Genomic DNA, 18,468 nt, shown 5'->3' on the forward strand with positions numbered 1-18,468 from the left:
CTACAATTGCTGCATGACTTTTGAATTCACAGATGGTATGAAATGTATGTGTTACCATAGTTGTATTGGCTATAGAGAAACTATTTCTTATTTTGTTGTGAACAGAGAAGGCTGTCAGATGAAATTGACAAATTGAGATTAGAAATTGACCAATTAAAGACAAGAAGTGGATCTTTTCTTGACAGTGTACATACAAGGTGAGAATATTATTTATTTTTCATGCAAATACCTCTGTGACAATTGGTTGTTGTTGTTGTTGTTGTTATCATCATCATCCTAATCATTTATTAAATTTGTATACCTCCCTTCATCTGAAGATCCCAGGCCAGTTCATAACAGAAAAATACAAAATACATAATAAAACAAACACAAACGAATGACCCCACATACTGATGGGAGGGGGGTTGTCTCTCTGAACCAATGCCTCAGCCTGTGTTGCTGGTATCTGCAGACTTTTCATTGATGTTTCTCACATCCCAGAGTTCTTCACATTGAGGCAGAATGTGCAATCAGGTGGGCTGCATTTACTGAAACTTGTAAAAATGTTCTTGGCAAAATGTTAGTTTTGGCCTCTGTAACTTTGAAAGTTGCTGCTGAAATTAAAGGGCTACCAGAGCCCAAGTGGCTGTGTCACAAATTGTTTTCATCCTAATGGCAACTAAAACATAGGTCTTCTGCATACCTGATGGTTGTATCATAGCAGAGCCTGATTTCTGGTGGTCCAGTTGGGTTTTAGCTGCACAGTTCATAGAGTAGAACTGTAGAATTGGATGGGACCTTGAGGGTAATCTAGTACAACTGCCTGCAATGCAGGAATCTTTTGCCTGACATCTGGCTCAAACCTGCAACCTGAGATTAAAAGACTCATGCTGTTGGGCATCCTGGAGATCCAAACAGGAACACTGCAGACTGCTATGTTTTATTGCAAGTCCTTCTTGCAAATAACACAAAAGAAGCTTTCCCACTATCATCTGCCTCTTCAAATGCTGAACTGGCCTAATAAAATTTATCTGAAAGCAAAATCTGACTCTTTGCTATCACTGTGTGATCCAGTAGAGGGTGCAATTACACAACAGGCCAGCAAAATAGATAAGACAGCAAGCACCTGCAGTGCTCTAGCTACCAGTGTTTTGCTTTTGTTTTGGAGCCTCACTGGTAAATAGGAAGGATGACCTCTCCAATGGGCATCTGTTCTCTTCGCACATTACGTGTTTCATATATTGATAGTACTTCAGTTTATAAAACAGGGTGAAATTCAAACCTGTATTTTTAACAGGGAACTTTGGTGTGTTTCATTTTGTACCTGATTATCTTGCTGACTAATGTATTTAGTCAGTACATTGTGGTCTTAAATGGTTACCTGTCTTAAGCCTCTGTGATTGAATCTAAAATAAATATTGATCCTCAGGTATTGTCTTTTGATTGCAACCTTTAATAGGTTTAGTGGGCACAGTAACCTTTAGTAGGTTGTCTATGCCATTGTGCTAATCCTGCTCTTAGTGGACACTCTGCACCTTTTGTGGTGGCCCATGGCTCCTTCCATCCTTGGCATGTCCAATTAAAGATTCTCCAATAAGCAAGCTGTTGAGAGAACTCTTCCTGAGATGCTGAAGATAAAGTAGTATTGGGCTAGATGGACTATTGGTATGATTTGGAATAATGCAGCTCTGAATGGAATTTGTCCTGATTGCTACAGTGAACACATTGTTGCAGTTCAGCCCACATTTACCCTGCTAGTATGTAACCCATTTTTAAAGTAGTTTCACTGTGGAATTATCAAATCAGCATTACTGATGCGAGAGCTCTGTTTAACCATGACTATTCATGGAAATTGACTTACAAGCTAGGAAAAAAAGGGATGATGGTGAGAAAAGAAAGTTGAAGCCGTATTGTAAAGGGAAGCCATTGGAACTGTCGTGCCGAGTCTTGCTAACCCTTGTAATCCGTAATCTGTGAAACTGTAATCTTCAGAGAAAAACCCCAAGCCCTGTAATGTGCTGTGTTGTCTGATCACAGTTTCTGGTAATAAGAGGTATACAGACATAGTTGAATAGAGTGGTTGTTATGTTCACATATAATGACATGTTCTGCTTTTTTATGAGATAAGGAAGAAAAGTAAGATGAAATATGAAGTCATGTCACTCCACTCCTAATCCATCACTTGTGGCAGTCTCTTCATTGGAATAAAAGAGATGATATCCCTTCCATGTACACTTATCATTGCTTGTTCAAACAGCCTATTGACAGATCCCTGACAGCATAATCCTTTGCATATCTATTCAGAAGTAAGCCCAACTGAGGTAATTGGGGCTTGCTTCCAGGTAAATATTGTGTAGGATTGCAGCCTGAATTCTCTACACTGTTCAGCCATTATGGATTGAATTCAGCCTCTGTTGTCTGAATCATGCCTAGTTTAAGGAACACCTGACAGGTTTTTCTTTCCCCTTCTTTGCAGAGGTGGATACTATGTCCCCCTACTGCTGTCTCCAAGCAGAACAAGAAGGTGCATGTACTATAGATACTGGAGTTTGAAGGGGGAAAGTGAAACACTATTGTCTTTCGCCTTCTCACATCAATTACTCTTGAATATGTTCCTACTAATGGTCCGTTTTTGTGTTCAGGTTCCATACACTCTGTAAATTATTCATTTAGCCACAGGGGTCTGCAGTCTTACATTACATGTATTGTACTATGAGGGGATTTTACAATGATTTCTCCCCCCCCCATGGTTTCTCACAGGCCTCTAACTTCTTCAAACACCATTGTTTGAATACCTGGGGTTTCAATGATGATTTTCATATTCTGCTATTAACCTTAGCAATCTAGAATAACTTCTTGTTTAGGGATATGCTGCAAAATAAACCATAACAGTCTTTTTGAGCCAAAGGGTGAATGGAAGGGTAGATGGGACTGAAACTGACTCTGTATGTTTTGCTACAGGATGTGTCTTTGTATTTCAGAGGCAGATAATTGTGTTGGATTCTCCCTCACCCCCAGATATCCTGGAACACTGGAGTGCTCAAATGATAGGGCTGGAAAGTGCTGCACCCACTGGGGATCTCAGTTGTCACTTTCACTTTGATCTCCTTCTCTCCAGACTGAAATGAGGCTCTTAGGCTCAGACAGTGTGATGAGAGATCGCTTGGTAGCCTGTATGTGAGCCTGGTGTGGCATGTGATAAGCTTGGCATATAAACATTTAAAATATTACTCGAGTATGATTTTAAATTTCAAAAGTGTGTGTGTGCACTGTCACACACATGTACTTTAATAAGAGACCCTGCATTTCAAGCTTGCTTCTAAAGAACTGAAACTTAATATTCTTTCAATTGACCTGGTGGGCTTGCATTAAACTTTAAGTAAAAAATTGTGAGCTGCTTATTACTTGCTAATCAACGGAATGCTTCTTTAATATTCAGGGTCAAGTTCTTCAAAGTTTGGATTGTCACATCCTGCACTCTTAAGTGCTTGTTTAGCTATATATATTGGCCTCTGTCCAACAAGAAGGAACATGGAAATGGGTGTTGCACATGTGTTTCCCAGCAATGAAGAGATTCTGGAGCAAGATCTTGAATACCACTGATCATCTATTTGGAGGAAATGTAGTTTTCCTTCCTTGACTGATGACTGGCAGCACTCTAACCCCAACTTAGTGATTGCTATTTAAAGTCTGTTGTGGCATTTGTACTTTTATTGTTTTAAGCTTCTTGTGACTACTTTAAATTATTTTGTTATAGAGTAAAAAGCATTGTAAAAAAATGAACTCCTGGAATGTTCTTTTCACCCTTCGGAAACACTCATGCAGCACTAGTGTCATCTTGTTGAATCAGAGTGCTACTGAATAGCTTGCTTTCCTGATTTTACTGAGGGAAGGTCACTGGTTTTCTTTAAAAGTAGAACTACTAAATTCAAGGTGTTTCATTTACCAAGGGATGGACCTGTGTTGACCAGAACTGTACCCTGTTCCCCACCCAGTTTGGACTTCCCTGGTACTGGCTATGGACCCACATTACTGTCTGAATCTCAGTTATCCAAAACTACATTCACTGTTCATCCTTGTATGGACTTCCTGTTTTTCCAGACTTACGTTTAGTTGAATATTTTTGGCTGTGAGACAATGATAGCATACTGTGTTTCTCAGTGTGTGTTGTATTATGCTGTCAGTGTCTGAAATTACGATCTATTTTTAGACTGGTGGTTAAAAAAACAAGTAAAAAATATTAAAACTATTTATTATGGATTATCCCCATTAAACAAAACTAAATTATGCTATTTTTATTTACTTAGGACTTTTCTCCTCTCCCGCTCTTTATTTTTTTTGTAGGTCGCTTGTTGGAAGCACTCCAGACCTCAGGTATCCCCTGAGTACTATTGTCCATGCACCAGCCGAGCCCTTTGGAACACCTTCCAGTCTTCACCGGGCACCAAAGAGCCGATTTACAGCTCTGCGGGAAGACCCCTCCAAGGTAAAGCTCCTGATGTTTGCCTTGCTCCAGCTAATCTTTAGCAGGCAGCTCCAGTTACGCCTGTATCTTGGAGCATATCACAAAATCTTTGTGATGGCAGCAGCTGCAGCAGCTGTCCTGCGCCTTTAAACGAGGGGCTTTGGCCTTTCACTCGGCAGTAACAGCTGCAGACCTAAACCCCTTCTGAAGGAAAGAGACTCCCTGTTGTGCAGAAAGGCCACTGGATGGTGGCCAGGATAGTACTTATTTGATGGGCTTCTGCAGAGGATGGTGAGATGAAGTTTCAAAGGTCTTTGCTATGCTGTGAAATCTGGGCAAGAAAGAAGCCTTATGTCTTACTGCTTAGTTTGAGCGTATGCTTGTATTGTTACACAGTAATTACACTTAGAAGCCACAGCACTTGCCTGAATACTATAGATGTAGCTACATGTTGAGAAGAATGAGAATGTGTTGCATATCATCCCTTTAAGGCCCACTTTCAAGCTTGAATGCAACTTGAATTCACTTAAGTTTTGTTTTAGTGGACCTGGCTCAATTCAGTCCATTTAAAACAGGCAAAAGTCAAAGTGTAAACACCTTGGTGAATTTTTTTTGTTTGTTTCAAGGGTGGATAGATGTAGTATCTGCCTTTTTTTCCATCAGGAAACTCAAGGTAGTGAGTGTATTATTGAAAGAGTTCAAAGGACCAATTACCGTAGTTGTAGAGTATAGGGAACAAGGATTTTCTTGTTAAGCTCTAGTGCATCTTTCCTCAACTTTGGATCTCTAGATCTTCAATTTCAACCCCAGCCCAGTATTTCCAATGGTCAGAGATGATGGGAGTTGTAGTCCTACATCATATAGTAAACCAAATATGGGAAAACTACTCTAGTGTAATGAATTTACAGCTCTGTATGGAGCTCACAAATACAGTTAGAGAATGGGCAACTATGAAATTAATAGCAGAGACATGGATACTGTAGAAAAATTAGTTGCTTATTCTTTGGGGAGCAAACTGTCATATTTATGCTGAGATATAAATAGTAGACGGTTATGTGTACTGTATATCAAAATGTTTTATTGACACTTAAAACCATGTTTTACATGATGTTCTGGCAGACTATAAATTGTGTTTTTCTGCTTTAACAATATGTGGTCCAGACATAGCAACATACCGGTACTGCTTGCTTACTTTGAGATGGTTTAGTAAGCCTACTGAATGTTTAAAGGCATGCTGCTGACCTGTATCAAATATGGCAACTCCAATGCTATAGCAAGTCATTCCCAGACTGCATTAAACAAAATAAACTATGTTTCTCTTAGCCATTTCTCTGGCCTTCCATTTACACTTTGCTCTATTGTAGCCAAGTGAATGCCAATGAAGGCTGCTTAATCCACAAAATAATTTCCTTAAATCCTCCTGATGCTGCTATACCTTTCAAAAGTTGGAGCTTTTCAGAGGAACAAATCCAAACTCCCATAAGTTCTAGTCTCAGCATAGTTCTGTCAAGGTTGGCTAGGTGAAATCACCCATAGCCCAGGATAAATGAAGGTCCTTCATTTCAGAGTACAGCTATGGGAAATTGCATTCTTCCCTTTGGCTCCTTCTTATTGGAGTTTTAACATGGTGGTGGTTGCATGAGTTATTTTGTGGTTTTATGTATTCAGGACTGGGACCTTGCTCAGCCAGGTGGGGTCCTTGCCGCTACAACTCACACCTTTGATAGTGACCCAGAGATCTCTGATGTTGATGAGGATGATCGGGAGACTGTGTTTAGTTCCATGGACATGCTGTCTCCAAGCGGTCACTCTGATGCCCAGACCCTTGCTATGATGCTGCAGGAACAGCTTGATGCCATCAATGAGGAGATCAGGTATGGAATGGAGCAGTCTATCTCATGATATTGACTTGAATCTATATTTTCACAGTGACTCTGAAAAAAATCTAAATAATTTTGTTTGGACTTCCTCTCAGAAAAAGTGAACTGCTTTCAGTCATCTCTAATCTCAACCTTCTGAAGATCTCAAAGCATAGTATAGATGAAATAAAAAAAAGATACAGTAGTCTGCATAATCCATAAAGGATGAAGACATACCTTGTAGCATTCTCTCTGGAAACCTTAACAAAATAAGATGGGAGGAAGAGCTGAACCTGGGAGGGAGATGAAGACTTGAAACAACCAATTTTGGTTGCTGCAGAGTAACCTAACCACATAAAGGCACATGATTAGTTGCTAATGTTGTCTCAGCACTGGTTTGAAAGTAGTACTAAATAGAAGCATATTCTCATTCAGTGCTCCCATGCTCTAAGAAAACTCAACATTGCTATATTAATTAAAGAAAAATGAGTAATCTTCCATCTGTCCCCAACTCAACATCATAGTTACAAGTCCAAAGAAAACATTTTGTTGTGATTCTAATGCCTTCAAGTGAAACTGCGAAGTTTTTTGTTTATTTTTTTAAGGTTAAGGAAACTAATGTGCAGGAAGCTTGGTGATTTCCACCAAATCTTTTCCTAGATTCTGCAAAGTGATAAAATAGGAACAGGGTGGCTTCTAGTTCCTGCTTTAATTTTCTAATTTAAGGGAAGAATTCAACATTGAGCTATGTTTGCCAGACAGAACACGCCCTCCCTCCACTCTTCCCACATGTACTGTTCTAGGGGTTCTCACAACTCCACTCCAAAAGCCCTCAGGGTGTGTGCTAAGGGAGGAGAGGAGGGGACAGCTCTCTTGCGCAAACAGAAGTCTTCATGCAGGACTTCTACTGATGGAACTACTTAGGTGAATCCTACCCCAAGTTGCCTTGCATTTATCATTTGCCAATAAATATGCCAAAGGAGCTTATGGATTGAAGCATATGGAGGTGAAGCTTAACTTGTAATAAAAATATTAGTTTGTTAGCCCTATGGATTTTGAAAGTATTACAAAATGTGATCCATATGTAAGGGATACAGAGTATGAGCTTGAGAGCCTGGCAAAACAGTTGTTAGGAAATAGAAATAGAGAGTGAAATATCAGAAGCTGTGTTCTAGCTCAGAGTTCTTCAGCCTTGGGTGCCCAAGGTTATACTGCAGCTCAGTACTTTTCTACTAGATAAAAGGTGACAGTACTCAGCATGAAGTTGTTACAGTAAGTGCCACACCTTTAACCAGTGTTTTTCTTCCAGAAAAATGGTGTAGGTGCTGCATATCTTTGAATACCCTCAGAAAAAAAGCACTGATGCAACTCCCATAATCCCTAGCCATTGGCTAAGATGGTGGGAGATGACTGGAGTTGTAGTTCAGCAACATCTGGAGATCCCAGGTTGAATAATTCTGCTATAGCTTGTTGAGTCATGTAGATGCATAAACCATAGAGTAAGTCTTGAGGAGGCCCTTGGGGAGATGGAGGTAACTAACACATCAAGGAGAAGTGGGGTAGATTGCTGCCCTCTGGGTGACATGGTTCTGAGTTGGAGCCATTGAATACCTTTATATTTTTCTGCATAATACGAGTAAGCGGATAAGAATTCCAAGTGGTGTTTGTCTAAATAAATGTTTTAAAATGCATTGCAAGCGGAGCTGAAATGCCTGTTTACCTTTAGAATGATCCAGGAGGAGAAAGAATCAACTGAGTTGCGGGCTGAGCAGTTGGAGAGCCGTGTCACCAGTGGTAGCATGGAGGCCCTGAATCTAACACAGCTACGCAAAAGAGCATCTATCCCCACCTCCCTTACTGCCTTATCCTTGGCCAGCTCATCTCCTCCTGTCAGTGGGCGCTCTACTCCCAAGCTCACCTCTCGCAGCGCAGCTCAGGATCTTGATCGGATATGCAGCATGACCCTGGTGAGCAGGGCGAGAGGAGGGGTGATAATGCAGATAGACAGGTCGGCTGTTTGATTATATATGCTCTCCTTAGAATTGTCTTGTTGCTTCTGAATATCGTTTGTGCAGACTGCAGGACTTCTGGTCTTTAGCATTTCCACTTGGGTTCGGTTTATCGTGCATAGGCATTTACTTCAATGACAAAATTATATGCTGTTTTGTTTGTCTTCAGGAGGCCTTGTCTGTCCTGGTTGATGCCCATAATCTCTTGATGTTCTCTTCAGTCCAAGCTGTAGCAGGCCTTTTACAGCACCAACAGTTTGCTTTCTCCTTCATACTGTTATTTTAAACTAATTTCTCTACTCTTGTGTCTTGTTTTTCGCAGCCCAGTGACTTGAGGAAACACAGGAGGAAGCTACTTGTGAGTCTATTGGTTTATTTTCTCTTTTATGTGTATTCTTGTTCCACTTCTGTAACCTCGTTGCCCTTCTGCTCCCTCGCTAACCCTGTCATAACTATTGTCAAGCAGGTCTAGTGCACTAACATAGTGGAGCTGGCTTTATTCTGGGAAACCTCTGTATGCTGAAAAGAGAAGTGGTGGAGGTTGCAAAATATTGTGTTGTTTTAGGTAGGGACTCTTAACTTGCTTATACTACCTTCATTGCTTCCACAAAATGTTGTTAGCATCTGTCTCAGGAGACAATGAAGGAGTGCGCCTTTGGGGGTGAAGTCAAACCATTGGAGAGTTACAGCGCCTGCTGTGGGAGATACCTATTTTGTTGCAGCTGAGGCAGATGAAGGCATCCAGTTTTGCTGCTGTGCTGCAGATGCACCATAGTGTTTCTTCTCTCTGCGCTCCTCACAGCAATCATTCTCCTTCTGGCCACTGCTGTGGCTACATGACATAATAACCTGTCTCCAGGCACTGTGGTCTTCTGCAAGGGATTCCCACACAGCAGGGTTGATGTTGACAGCCTTCATGTTACGTTTGCACACAAAAAGCAGAGAATTGGCTAAATTCTTCCTTAGGGCTGCCAAGTTGCAACCTGGAGAATCTGATTTCACTTTTGTCTTCTGTGTACCTTCTTCCTTTGCGTGCTGTAATGGAATATTACAATCTTCTATAACAGGAAGATCAGAGGAGGAATCATCAGAAGCAGGGCTGCAGGACAGTTTCCCTCTGCTAATGCTGTTAATGATAAATGTAAAATCAAATTTTTTAGATTGCAACCTAGCAACTGTATTCATCTGTAAAATATAGTTACACTGAAAATGCTTTAAACAAGAATCTTTGCATAGGAAATTTCAATTATTTGTTGTTATAGTTGGCTTAAGGTGAGACATTCAAGATGCTGATGAAAGTTTATCCTGTAGCTGTAGTCACAGGTACTATTTGGTTCTCCATGTAAATGCTATATAGATAATTGTATGTCAAGCAGTAAATACACTGCTATTACTGAGTTTGTTGCTGAGGATCCAGCGGTCTTTAACCAAGATACCCTGCACTCAAACCAAGATCTATTGAATGTGCTTTTCTGCTGGAACATATATTGCAGTTTATAGAGTGGTGTAGCTATGCAAATATCATTGTAGATTCATATTGGTCAGTGTCTGTAACTTCACTGACAAACATCATAACTCTACCCACCATGACTGTGCCATTATTTATTCTAAAAATAAAGTGCATAAGAGGACCTTAATCTATGATAAGTCGCTATGCTGTGCTACGCATACATTGCTAATGTAGTTTTCTCAAGTCTGTGCACCTCCTCAAAGTACATAATGGTTAACCTATGATAGATTAAAAATGTGATTTCTGGGCCGTGCACAGGCAACATCTTCAGTGAGAAAGGAAGAAAACCTTGCCATCTTTTAATTACAGTGGATACAAACATTTCCACTCAAACTTTGTTGCCATTTCCCCAATACCTAAATTGTGCACTTCAGACAGTTCTCTGAAACTGCTGTGCTGGTTGTATGGCTGTCAGAGGCACTAGATTAGAGATTGTCAGGTTGAGGCTAGAACTGGTTTGTGGCCATAACTAAACCTGGAGGATGTATTCTCTGGCTCAGGGGTCCCAGACATCAGTAGTCTGAGAAGAAGAGAATTGAAGCCTGAGGTACAGTAAATGGAATATACTATTTTGTTCAATCAAAGGCAGAAGTCCTCCCATCATCCCTAGCTAACAGGACCAGTGGTCAGGGATGATGGGAATTGTAGTCTCAAAACATCTGGATGGCTGAGTTTGCCTATGCCTGGGCAGAGACTGATGCACACCCCTGTTTTCCTCTGTAGCCTTAGCACAACCCATGGAACTTCACTGGACCAGTCCAGCCTTGTACCCTGAAGTTCCCAATTCTAAGCCTCACAATCCTTAGCATACAGTAGCTATGGCATTACTGATGACAAGGAACTTGTGGGGGAATGTGTGTTGAATTTAGTTCTTTAAAAATAATTCTTCTCAGGAAGCACTTCTTCATTGCAGTGTTGCAGTGCTTGTGTAGAGCTTAAAACACGAAGAACCAAGAAAAAAGAACCAATTCTCCATCAAGTAAAAAACGTATTGGTGGGAGAAATCTACAAACCCATTTTATTTTGGCAGGATGTGCTTGCCCTGTTTAACCTTCTTAAATGGTGGCAAAGTGGCTCTTCCTCATAATGACCCCCCCCCATCCATCTAGCTTGGCCAATTATCTTCCACTATTGGTGTAGGATTTGGGCTCTATCTTTGAGTGCCCTTAACACAAGGAAGTGTTCCTTTTGCTTCTGAAAAATTATCTCCATACACAGCTTTAGGATTCTAAAAAAACCCCCACAAACTACCAATTTTTCATTCAAAACCCACTCTACATGATGAATAGCATAATTGCAGCCTGGCTGGCTATGGTAGTGTGCAGCAGCATACCCCTACCATTCCCCGCATGCTTCCACCCGCTTCTTCATTTTTATCTGTCTTTGTGTTCAGCTTCAGTGCCTGCCTGTGATTTGTTCAGTGCAAATGAGTTTGGAGATGACTCCTGTTTAAACAGTAGCGTGTATTCTCTCCACCCACCTCCTGTCCCAGTGGCTATGCCTTATGTCTCTAGAAGCATGTTTATTCCCTCTGTTTGGATGCTTAGATCTTGCTTGTAGTGTCAGATTCTATTTACTTTAAGGAGAATGCTTTGGGGAAGCCAGAGCAGTTTCCCTTGACTTCCTGTTTATAGTTCAGCATGATAGAAATGGAAGTCTTAAGAAAATCATAATATTGAGAATCGTGTCATATTTCTAAGAGACCGTAAGAGGCTGCTTTGCTGCACACCAGGGTCTGTGAGAACAATACATTATTTTAGCACATGCTTAGCTTATGTTTACCACTTTTCTCTCACCTTGACTTAGTGCATGCAGTGCTCTTTAAGCCTGCCCCTTCAATTGCTGTTGCAAAGGAGGCGTAAGCAGGGTACATGTTCACCCTCCTGTCAATCTTTGGATAGTGCTGATTGAGGATTGTTCCTTGGCTTAGGCAGTAAATTGCCTGCTCCCAGTTGTGGACAACATACTATGGAAGGATACTTCAAGGATGACCCTTATAACAGTGGGAAGCTACTTTGGACCCGATGGTACCAGATGGAAATATGCTCATCTAAATGATGACAACACATACCTTCTTCAGAGATCTGTGCAGTTTGAATGGTCAGACTCAAAAGCAGCTCTGTATATGTGTTGCTTCTAAGTTAGAGCATAGGCCTTGGGAAGGCAGAGGCTGCTTTCCTTGTTGCTACGATGGTGATGGGTCACAACCTGTCTCCTCCTTCCTGCTGTTATTGGGCTCCATTCCCTCCCATTAGGGCTACATCACTCCAAGTGACACTGATAATTGTCACTCAGTCATCCAGGCCTTTGGATTAGGGCATGCAGTGAGCAGCAGCCCCCGAAAATGCATGTGACCCTGTTCCACCTTCTCCTTTAATTGAACTGGCAGGTGAGCTATGCTGATGGTGAGTGAGATAGAGATGGGAGGGAGGTGCTTGGACAGGGATCTGCACTCTGACCTCCCCTTATTTGTTCAGTCACCAGCTGGTCGAGATGAGAGCCGAGAAGATAAAACCACCATAAAATGTGAGACTTCTCCTCCTTCCTCACCCAGGACACTGCGGCTGGAGAAGCTTGGACATCCTGCTCTGAGCCAGGAGGAAGGCAAGAGGTATAGGGGGCTGACAAGAGAGGGGAGGAGGGGCTCTGCCTACTGTAGGTAGCCAGTAGCGTACTGTATGTTCAGTTACATTGACAGGTGGATCAGAGGTTGGATTAGAGGTTATGGAAAGGTAATCCAAAATCTTTTCCAATTCAGTTAGGAGAGTATCACATTGGTGTTGCAGAATAAAGTACATACTTTATCAAAATCTACAAAAGTTTCCTGTGTCTAAAGCTGATTTTGTGTCCCAATTCTGATGAGAAATTACCAGAATTAAATGTGTACTGCAATCTGCAACTAGCTGTTAGAAACCCAAGCATGCACTTTTCATTCCTTTGAGCTCCTTCAAAGATAGATGGCAATAGCTCTTCAGAATGCCCTGTAGATGATCTGACCTTTCCTTTGTGGAGAAAACTCCTAGTAAGGGATTGTTGAGGCATAATTGGAACATTGAAGGCACAAGGAGAAGGGGACGACAGAGGACGAGATGGTTGGACAGTGTTCTTGAAGCTACCAACATGGGTTTGACCAAATTGCGGGAGGCAGTGGAAGACAGGAGTGCTCTGGTCCATGGGGTCATGAAGAGTCGGACGCAACTAAATGACTAAACAACAACAAATTGGAACATTACATCTAATCATTGAAATGACCATTAAATGACAGGAATGGTCATGAAAATGTGGCTATAACATCAGCTGTATTGAGTGGTTGGGTCAGTGATGTATCTCACCCTTATATGCCCACAACTTTGTTCTTGGCCCTTTGCTTTCTGGCCTGTTAGTATGGCATTCTTTGCTCCTTGATTGCATGGCATGCAAATAGGTGTGAATTTGAGATGTGTGTGGTGATTGTTTTAATGACTGTGGATGTCACAAAGGCAGTGAGACTTCCTAAGGCAGTAAGAATCTCTGTTTAATTCCTAAGAAGGGTGGGGATCTCTGCCAGGTGATAGGTTGGCTCTTCTCCAGACTGTTGGCTGTTATCTTCTCTTTGTTCCTCTTAACTTTCTAACAGTACCTCTCCTTCCCATGAAGGCAAAGTTCAGAAATGGAAGACTGATGTTTTCTAAGACTTGTTCATAGGGAATTTCTAGGGTCTTTCTGATAACTATCATTCCCTGTATTTGAAAGAATAACACATCCCTTTACACTAGGGATGGGGGACTGGATCCAACCAGTGAGCCAGATTCCTAATTCCCATACCCATGCAGGCCAATTTTGACAGTTGGATATAATGATGTCTGGTGGTTGACAGCTGTCAGTGTTCAGAGGAGGATGCTGTAGCCGGCAGATTCAGGGAGCCCTGTTTGGAGGAAGCGGAGGAAAAAATGCTATATTTGGAGGAAGCAATTTGAATGAAAACTGTTTCCTCCCTTGGTTATGCTAGGGAATTTCCAATAGGGAACTCTCTAGTGTAGCCAACCTAACAGGGCTCCCTGTCAGAGCCATTCAGCCCTGATTGCAGAGGAACAGTTGGGAGCTCACTTTAAATTTCTGATACTTCTTTTGTAGGCATGTCTACATCCGACCCACACCTGATGTCACATACAACATCAGGCATGGGGCAAGTAGCCATGGGGAATGGCTTCATGGTCAAATAGGGACATGTGTCAGGCTTAATTAGGTCCATGGAGGTTCACTACCCTTCCATAGACAGAACTCCATTTTCTGTCTTTCTCCCGTTTTCTTATCCCTAGTTATTTGGCACATGTGGATGCTGACTGCTGTCCTCCCAAACAGGGAGTGACTGAACAGTTCACTGTGAAATGTATTAGGGATGTTTTTTGTAAAAAGAAGAAATTGGACTGACTCCAAGAGGGCAATGGCATTTACTTCATTGTAGATGCTGACAGACTGAATATCTTGCTGTTTCTTTCACATCCTTTAGCTTTTTAGAGGACCAAGCAAGTAATCCCAGCAGCAGTAACAGCAGCCAGGATTCTCTGCACAAAGGTTCCAAAAGGAAAGGCATCAAATCTTCTATTGGGCGCTTGTTTGGAAAGAAAGAGAAAGGGCGCTTGATCCAGCTCAGCAGAGAAGGCGCTACTGGGCAAGGTCTTTGACTCTCTTCACTCCTTCTAAAGAAAGGTTTCTGGGGCAGCTGACCATTTTGGATAGGGTGCACTCCTTTTTTCTCTCACCCACCCTTAGTAAAAAGGAAAAATAGATGTCAGCCTGGAGAGCTCAGTTGGTTAGAGTGCAGTGCTGATAACACCAAGGTTGCAGGTTTGATCCCTGTATGGGATAGCTACATATTCCTGCATTGCAGGGGGTTAGACTAGATCACGGGTGTCAAACACAAGGCCCGCGGGCTGAATCCGGCCCGCCAGACCTCGTCATGTGGCCCGTGTAGCGGCCGCCAGCCTTCACCTTTTATTCTCGCTTTTTTTTTTTGACACAAGAAAGCCGCCTCTTCAGCGCATGCGCGGCAGCCTACAAGCCAGAGAACGTCTGCCCTCTAGCGGCACCGCGGCCCCCGATGAATTTGAGTTTGACACCCCTGGACTAGATGATCCTCAGCATCCCTTCCAACTCTACAGTTCTATGATTCCATGATTTTAAGTGATAAGATCAGGACGCTATGCCAGTTATACCTTTTCCCTGAATTACTGTAAGACTCAGATTATATTTCCCTTTAGTACTGGTGTGGATCATCTTTATATGGTGCCCATGTAAGTAAGTAAGTAGCAGAGTGCAAATAAGGGAGGAAATGAGGACTGGTGAATCAGTGGGGATGAGGAGCAGGCAGCACAAAAACTGTGGAGATCCATACAAGGCACTAAAAGCAAACACTGCAGCCTATCTGAATTTGGGCTGCTTAAAGCATATGGAAATCAACGTGATTTTAGCAGTCCAACTGTGTGTAGGTTTGTAGCCAAAGTGGATTCTGGAGATGCAGAGCAGATAATAAAGTTGATGGCTTGATGATCAGTTGAAACTGCCTGTATTCACATGTAACACTAAGTCATAGTTAAGTTCTTGGTAGCAAAGGAAATGCAACAACTGGGAAAATGATGCAGAATATTTGTTGGGTAGATAAATTGGCTTATTTTTAGTTTTGGGGGGCCCTAGCACTTGTGAGTCACAATCTAATCTAATTCTTTATCTATTGTGTTTCTCAGTTATGTTGACAGATTCAGAGATAAACATACAGGACTCTCTTGGTCTTGGCAAACTAGGAGCTCAAGCAGAAAAAGACCGACGGCTCAAAAAAAAGTGAGAATGCCTGCTTTAGTATTCCCTTCAGATATGTTGTTTAAACATACTACTTTCAGAGAACATTTATTTGGCTGCCAAATAAAATGTACCTTTTGTACATTGAACACAGAATCTTTGTGTGGTGCAGAGGATTCTGGGAGGTATGCCAGGGTAAATTCTTATGTGGGGCACCAGCCATCCCTATTAGAACTATCACACTTGGTCTGTAAGTGACTCTAGTTACTTTCTTGCAGCTACACTCTGCAAGAGAGTATTGTTTATTTTTTTAAATCTATGGTTTATTAGGGTAGCTCATGGAATTCTCTTCCAAGGGAGGTGAAACTAGCCCCATTCCAGGTGGCATTTAAATGGGCAGTGAACACACTCTATGTGGTTTCTAATGGTGTCTAATATATGACTGGAGGTTTTCATTCTTCTCGTTTTTATTTCAAGGTTTTAGCTTTATTGTTTGCTACTTGATTTTTAAAAAAATGTAAACCACTTGTTAGGACTGAAAACAGTATAATTTTTTAATAGCAGTTTATAAATTACTGCTGTGAACTGTTGAGTGCACAGCTAGCTAGCAATGAAATGGTTGTATTACTGCTTACTGCTTCTCCTTCCAGACATGAACTTTTGGAAGATGCTCGGAGAAGGGGCATTCCCTTTGCTCAGTGGGATGGCCCAACTGTAGTCTCCTGGTTGGAGGTAAGCCTGCCTCAAGCTCTTCAGATGATTAATGGTATCTAGTAGATGGCTTTGGCTCTTTGTAGACAGGTTATTTACCATTTATTTCAAAGATTTGACTTAGTGTTTTTTCAAACAACCAGACTCTGTACCTCACATTGAAATTAATTCTTGCATCTTCTTTAAAATTGTGTCCCTAAATTAGAATATATTTTTAGCTAACCTATTTGAAGTTGCATATCAATGGTACAGTATTGTGTTGTTAATTTAAAGCAGCTGCCTTTTAATTTACCACCAGGAGATAAATTGCAGCCTGGTTCCTATCTTCAATAATGGCTTCAGCCTCCCAATTATTCATCTATTTATTTGTTGTATTTGCCTCTGCCAGTTTCAGCAGGTGTGTTGCTGAGAAAATTTTAATTAGATTTGCAATGCATTCTTAAACACGTCTATGCAGAATTCCCAATGAGAGCTTGCTCCTAAGTAAGTTGGTATAGGATTGCAGCCTTATTGTATTTGTTCTTCAAAACAAGTGAACAATTTAATGCTATCGTGTGTCACAAGTCAGGGCTGTAGATCTTTTCTGAGACATAGAAAGTCCATTTGTTTCATGAAAGCATAGATGTATAGTCTTTTAAAACCGGAAAATCACCTGAAGTTCACTCTAGAGTGGTGAAATTGACTAGACCAGAAACTGCTTGAGTCAATTTTATCACTTTGTTTGTATTGAACTAGGAAAAGCAGCCACAGTTAGAAAGATGGAATGGAAAACTTTTTTTTCTCTTGCAGAAAATCTACCCTTCCCTCTTTCTCTATTTTCTTTATTAAGCTACCAATATTGGACCAAGGCTGCTGTCATAATAGTGAGAAAACACTCCTATTGCACCCTATCAATACTCTCAGACTAACAAAGTGGTTTAACAATAATTCTGCTGTGGGGAAGGATGATTATCTGAGTAGAGATGTAAACATAAGCTTACCTGTGACCTTCTGTGTTGTAGCTTTGGGTAGGTATGCCTGCCTGGTATGTTGCAGCCTGCAGAGCCAATGTAAAGAGTGGTGCTATCATGTCTGCCTTGTCAGATACAGAGATCCAGAGGGAGATTGGCATTAGTAACGCACTTCACCGATTAAAACTGCGTTTGGCAATTCAGGAAATGGTATCACTAACAAGCCCTTCAGCTCCACCTACTTCAAGGACAGTAAGTGCTTCATATTGCATTCTTGAGATAACAAACTGGCCTAGAAAACTGCAGTTGCTCATTCTGCATCCAACGTAAAGGGATAAAACCCAAGCCTAAAGTCTTTTAGTGAGAGGCAGAGTAGTGCAGGCTGTTGCTAGCATATTGTATTCTGGTAACATTTGTGGTCAGAGTTTGATAAATCTTGTGCCTCAGGTGTAACTGGTAAAATTGATCCAAGAAGGCTTGGCCCTTACTTCACCTTGTGAGAGCCAGTGGCTTTTACTAGGAGTTCATTTAACTTAACATACTTATTTGCTTGGATGTAGTCTTTCTGTCAAGATGGCAGGTAAAATTGCTCAAAGGTATTGTACCTTGCCCACCTGTTTTGTCACTGCCAGTAGACAGTTCAAAACAACCTTCCTTATCTCTGGCTTGTAGCTGTTCTAGTGCTAGGTGTTCTAGACTTATCCCTGTAATTAGTGACAGTGACCTGTTCCTGTTCACCCAGGTTTTGGAGGGCTGAAGAATACTAAATCTTATTGTTTTTGGCAACCTTTGATATATTAGTTATGATTATTTTAGGTTCTGTTTAAAAATATTAAAATTGACTTTTTATTTTCTTGTTTGCTGCCCTGAGCTCCTTTTGGAAGGAAACAAACAAACAAACATTATTTCCAGGGCACTAGCTGGATTGGTTGTATTTGAAGAGTGCTTGGCTCTCTCAGAAACTCAAATCATATTCTTGCTTTGACTTCCCTGCTTACTGGGTGAGAAGTAGCAGTAGGTAGAAATATAAGGACTAACTAACATATGCTGAGAGATCTCGCCTTCCCCCTTCTTTTTTCCTGAAGAAGCAAAGGGCATGGTGACTTAATGCAAGAATTTGGCACAATAAGGGGAGGTGGAAGGAAATGGGGCAGAGCAGACAGTAAGTGGGGCAGTGAGGCACAGGAAATACGGGGCTGCAATTACAGGT

General features: G+C 41.4%; 1 protein-coding gene across 9 annotated transcripts in view; it reads left to right on the plus strand.

The window, feature by feature from the left end:
* PPFIA4 (PTPRF interacting protein alpha 4) overlaps positions 1 to 18,468 on the plus strand; it is a 107,034-nt gene that overhangs the window by 67,318 nt on the left and 21,248 nt on the right. For all 9 annotated transcript variants that reach the window (XM_083508456.1, XM_083508457.1, XM_083508458.1 and 6 more), the window contains 10 exons: positions 106 to 197; positions 4,324 to 4,465; positions 6,113 to 6,318; positions 8,030 to 8,270; positions 8,635 to 8,670; positions 12,300 to 12,433; positions 14,312 to 14,478; positions 15,546 to 15,639; positions 16,248 to 16,329; positions 17,310 to 17,510. In XM_083508456.1, the coding sequence (XP_083364582.1) occupies positions 106 to 197; positions 4,324 to 4,465; positions 6,113 to 6,318; positions 8,030 to 8,270; positions 8,635 to 8,670; positions 12,300 to 12,433; positions 14,312 to 14,478; positions 15,546 to 15,639; positions 16,248 to 16,329; positions 17,310 to 17,510 (1,395 nt within the window). The remainder of the gene's footprint in view (positions 1 to 105; positions 198 to 4,323; positions 4,466 to 6,112; positions 6,319 to 8,029; positions 8,271 to 8,634; positions 8,671 to 12,299; positions 12,434 to 14,311; positions 14,479 to 15,545; positions 15,640 to 16,247; positions 16,330 to 17,309; positions 17,511 to 18,468) is intronic.

Source organism: Podarcis liolepis, assembly GCF_965112155.1.
Source record: "Podarcis liolepis genome assembly, chromosome: 6".
NCBI lineage: Eukaryota > Metazoa > Chordata > Lepidosauria > Squamata > Lacertidae > Podarcis > Podarcis liolepis.